Consider the following 5,000-nt stretch of genomic DNA (forward strand, 5'->3'; position numbering starts at 1 on the left):
AGGAGGAGGAGGAGGAGGAGGAGGAGAGGGGGAGGAATAGGAGCAGGAGGAGGAGGAGGAAGAGGAGGAGGAAGAAGAGGAGGAGGAGAGGAGGAGGAAGAGGAGGAGTAGGAGGAGGAAGAAGAGGAGGAGGAAGAAGACGAGGAGAGGAGGAGGAGGTGTGTCAGTGTTCAGCCTCAGAGGTGAATGACCTCTGGACCTCAGCCTCACCTCCGCAGCGTTGACCGGTTTGCTGAAGTTCTTGAAGCGGCCGTCCACGATGAGGCGCTCCGTGACATCACGCAGATAGAGGCGGAGCTTACGCAGCACGTCCTCCTCCTGCCTCGCCAGACGGAGGCGTTCCCACTCCGTCAGCTGGCGGGGGGGGGCCGGGGGAGCCAGGGAGAGGACCTCCGTGCCCCGAGTCGCTAGGAGGAGGAGGAAGAGGAGCAAGAAGAGGAAGAAGAGGAGGAGGAGGAGCAGGAGGAAGATGAAGAAGAGGAGGAAGAAGAGGAAGATGAGGTGGAGGAGGAAGAAGAGGAAGATGAAGAAGAGGAGGAGCAGGAGGAAGATGAAGATGAAGAGGAGGAGGAAGATGAGGTGGAGGAGGAAGAAGAGGAAGATGAAGAAGAGGAGGAAGATGAAGAGGAGGAGGAGCAGGAGGAAGATGAAGAGGAGGAGGAGGAGGAGGTCACGCATTGAACTTCTCACGCCGTGCTTTGACCGTCACAAGACGGCGTTCACTCACGGGCTCTTCTCGTGGAGGGCGGAGCCTCGGCCGCCTGGTTCAGGACGAGGTCCCGGAAGAAGTCGTCCCTCTCCTGCCGGGTGGGGACGCCGACGGCGTGAACCTCCCCGAACTCCTCCCGAAACAGAGACTGGATCTGCGGGGAAACGAGCGGCGGTCAGCAGGTCTGAACGCCGGGTTTCAGACGCGCTCCGCAAGGTGCGTCACCTCTGGGTCCAGCTGGCCGTGGGGGACGCTGCAGGTGGCGAGGAGGAGGACGGGGGCGAGGGAGGGGACGGCGCCCAGCAGGCGGAGGAAGGAGGCCCTCAGCGAGCGCCCCGCGGCGCTCCACCACTGCTGGATGTGGGGCAGGTAGAGGACGCTGGGAGGCGTCCGCCGGGCCGCGCGGAACACCTGAGGGAGCAGAGGACGGCGGTTTCTCGGTGTCTGCAGTTGCCTCTCACCGCCACCGGGTGTCAGTAAAGCTGAGCTTTGTGTATTATATTCTATCATGTGGCACGAGGTGTTAGTACGCTGGACAACGAGGTCTCCGTGTGGTCACCTGGCGCAGGCTTCCTCCGGGGTCGTGCCGCTGACCCGAACAGCACCGAGGAGTCCAGGCTGAGCACCGGGAGGCGCTCCAGAGCGTGGAGCAGCGCCGGGGCCAAGTGGGACGAGTGGCCTGAGGCCGGCCGGCCGGACAGCAGCATCCGGGGGCGCTGGGACGTCGGGTGTTTGGCTGCACCGCTGCAGAGGGGGGGAGGGGTCACAGAGGGAGGGGTCGAGTCACGGAGGGGGGGGTCGAGTCACGGAGGGGGGGTCGAGTTACGGAGGGGTCGAGTCACGGAGGGGGGGGTCGAGTCACGGACGGGGGGTCGAGTTACGGAGGGGGGGTCGAGTAACGGAGGGAGGGGTCGAGTCACAGAGGGAGGGGTCGAGTCACGGAGGGGGGGGGCGAGTCACGGAGGGGGGGTCGAGTTACGGAGGGGTCGAGTCACGGAGGGGGGGGGGTCGAGTCACGGACGGGGGGTCGAGTTACGGAGGGGGGGTCGAGTAACGGAGGGAGGGGTCGAGTCACGGAGGGGGGGGTCGAGTCACGGAGGGGGGGTCGAGTTACGGAGGGGTCGAGTCACGGAGGGGGGGGTCGAGTCACGGACGGGGGGTCGAGTTACGGAGGGGGGGTCGAGTAACGGAGGGAGGGGTCGAGTCACAGAGGGAGGGTTCGAGTCACGGAGGGGGGGTCGAGTAACGGAGGGAGGGGTCGAGTCACAGAGGGAGGGGTCGAGTCACGGAGGGGGGGGTCGAGTCACGGAGGGGGGGTCGAGTTACGGAGGGGTCGAGTCACGGAGGGGGGGGTCGAGTCACGGACGGGGGGTCGAGTTACGGAGGGGTCAAGTCACGGAGGGGGGGGTCGAGTTACGGAGGGGGGGTCGAGTAACGGAGGGAGGGGTCGAGTCACAGAGGGAGGGGTCGAGTCACGGAGGGGGGGGGTCGAGTTACGGAGGGGGGGTCGAGTAACGGAGGAGGGGTCGAGTCACAGAGGGAGGGGTCGAGTCACGGAGGGGGGGGGTCGAGTTACGGAGGGGTCGAGTCACGGAGGGGGGGGTCGAGTTACGGAGGGGGGGTCGAGTAACGGAGGGAGGGGTCGAGTCACAGAGGGAGGGGTCGAGTCACGGAGGGGGGGGGTCGAGTCACGGAGGGGTCGAGTCACGGAGGGGGGGGTCGAGTCACGGACGGGGGGTCGAGTTACGGAGGGGGGGTCGAGTAACGGAGGGAGGGGTCGAGTCACAGAGGGAGGGGTCGAGTCACGGACGGGGGGTCGAGTCACAGAGGGAGGGGTCGAGTCACAGAGGGAGGGGTCGAGTCACGGAGGGGGGGTCGAGTCACGGAGGGGTCGCGTCACGGAGGGGGGGTCGAGTCACGGACGGGGGGTCGAGTTACGGACGGGGGGTCGAGTTACGGAGGGGGGGTCGAGTTACGGAGGGGTCGAGTCACAGAGGGAGGGGTCGAGTCACGGAGGGGGGGTCGAGTTACGGAGGGGGGTCGAGTTACGGAGGGGTCGAGTCACAGAGGGAGGGGTCGAGTCACGGACGGGGGGTCGAGTTACGGAGGGGGGGTCGAGTAACGGAGGGAGGGGTCGAGTCACAGAGGGAGGGGTCGAGTCACGGAGGGGGGGGTCGAGTCACGGAGGGGTCGAGTCACGGAGGGGGGGGTCGAGTCACGGACGGGGGGTCGAGTTACGGAGGGGGGGTCGAGTAACGGAGGGATGGGGTCGAGTCACAGAGGGACGGGGTCGAGTCACGGAGGGGGGGTCGAGTAACGGAGGGAGGGGTCGAGTCACGGACGGGGGGTCGAGTCACAGAGGGAGGGGTCGAGTCACGGAGGGGGGGTCGAGTCACGGAGGGGTCGCGTCACGGAGGGGGGGTCGAGTCACGGACGGGGGGTCGAGTTACGGACGGGGGGTCGAGTTACGGAGGGGGGGTCGAGTTACGGAGGGGTCGAGTCACAGAGGGAGGGGTCGAGTCACGGAGGGGGGGTCGAGTTACGGAGGGGTCGAGTCACTGAGGGGGGGTCGAGTAACGGAGGGAGGGGTCGCGTCACGGAGGGGGGGTCGAGTCACGGAGGGGGGGGTCGAGTCACGGACGGGGGGTCGAGTTACGGAGGGGGGTCGAGTTACGGAGGGGTCGAGTCACAGAGGGAGGGGTCGAGTCACGGAGGGGGGTCGAGTTACGGAGGGGGGTCGAGTTACGGAGGGGTCGAGTCACAGAGGGAGGGGTCGAGTCACGGACGGGGGGTCGAGTTACGGAGGGGGGGTCGAGTTACGGAGGGGTCGAGTCAAAGAGGGAGGGGTCGAGTCACGGACGGGGGGTCGAGTTACGGAGGGGGGGTCGAGTTACGGACGGGGTCAAGTCACAGAGGGAGGGGTCGAGTTACGGAGGGGGGGTCGAGTCACGGACGGGGGGTCGAGTTACGGAGGGGGGGTCGAGTTACGGAGGGGTCGAGTCACAGAGGGAGGGGTCGAGTCACAGAGGGAGGGGTCGAGTCACGGACGGGGGGTCGAGTTACGGAGGGGGGGTCGAGTTACGGAGGGGTCGAGTCACAGAGGGAGGGGTCGAGTCACGGACGGGGGGTCGAGTTACGGAGGGGGGGTCGAGTTACGGAGGGGTCAAGTCACAGAGGGAGGGGTCGAGTTACGGAGGGGTCGAGTCACAGAGGGAGGGGTCGAGTTACGGAGGGGTCAAGTCACTGAGGGAGGGGTCTAGTCACGGACGGGGGGTCGAGTTACGGAGGGGGGGTCGAGTTACGGAGGGGTCAAGTCACTGAGGGAGGGGTCTAGTCACGGAGGGGGGGTCGAGTTACGGAGGGGTCAAGTCACTGAGGGAGGGGTCTAGTCACGGACGGGGGGTCGAGTACGGAGGGGGGGTCGAGTTACGGAGGGGTCAAGTCACAGAGGGAGGGGTCGAGTTACGGAGGGGGGGTCGAGTTACGGAGGGGTCAAGTCACTGAGGGAGGGGTCGAGTCACGGAGGGAGGGGTCGAGTCACGGAGGGGGGGTCGAGTCACGGAGGGGGGGTCGAGTTACGGAGGGGTCAAGTCACTGAGGGAGGGGTCGAGTCACGGAGGGGGGGTCGAGTTACGGAGGGGTCAAGTCACTGAGGGAGGGGTCTAGTCACGGAGGGGGGGGTCGAGTCACGGACGGGGGTCGAGTTACGGAGGGGGGGTCGAGTTACGGAGGGGTCGAGTCACAGAGGGAGGGGGTCGAGTCACGGAGGGGGGGTCGAGTTACGGAGGGGTCGAGTCACAGAGGGGGGGGGTCGAGTCACGGAGGGGGGGTCGAGTTACGGAGGGGTCGAGTCACGGAGGGGGGGTCGAGTCACGGAGGGAGGGGTCGAGTCACGGAGGGGTCGAGTCACTGAGGGAGGGGTCGAGTCACGGAGGGGGGGTCGAGTCACGGAGGGGGGGTCGAGTTACGGAGGGTCAAGTCACTGAGGGAGGGGTCTAGTCACAGAGGGATGGGGTCGAGTCACGGAGGGGGGGTCGAGTCACGGAGGGGTCAAGTCACTGAGGGAGGGGTCTAGTCACAGAGGGAGGGGTCGAGTCACGGAGGGGTCGAGTCACTGAGGGAGGGGTCACAGAGGAAGGGGGCCAATTACAGAGGGGGGGGTCGAGTCACAGAGGGGAGGGTCGAGTCACGGAGGGGGGGTCGAGTAACTGAGGGGTCGAGTCACTGAGGGAGGGGTCACAGAGGGAAACCAGTTCTTCTCCATGTTTGGAGCTCACCAGGAAGAGAGCAG

At 66.6% G+C, this 5,000-nt stretch overlaps 1 protein-coding gene across 1 annotated transcript in view; it reads right to left on the bottom strand.

Moving 5' to 3' along the window:
- LOC117739227 (ATPase family AAA domain-containing protein 2-like) overlaps positions 1–5,000 on the bottom strand; it is a 10,328-nt gene that overhangs the window by 3,725 nt on the left and 1,603 nt on the right. Inside the window, 6 exon segments of the mRNA XM_034545519.1 lie at positions 211–407; positions 728–863; positions 935–1,145; positions 1,269–1,302; positions 1,305–1,445; positions 4,919–5,000. The exon segment at positions 4,919–5,000 is cut by the window's right edge and continues 362 nt beyond it. Of these exon segments, the coding sequence (XP_034401410.1) occupies positions 211–407; positions 728–863; positions 935–1,145; positions 1,269–1,302; positions 1,305–1,445; positions 4,919–5,000 (801 nt within the window).

This window comes from Cyclopterus lumpus, chromosome 11 (assembly GCF_009769545.1).
Source record: "Cyclopterus lumpus isolate fCycLum1 chromosome 11, fCycLum1.pri, whole genome shotgun sequence".
NCBI lineage: Eukaryota > Metazoa > Chordata > Actinopteri > Perciformes > Cyclopteridae > Cyclopterus > Cyclopterus lumpus.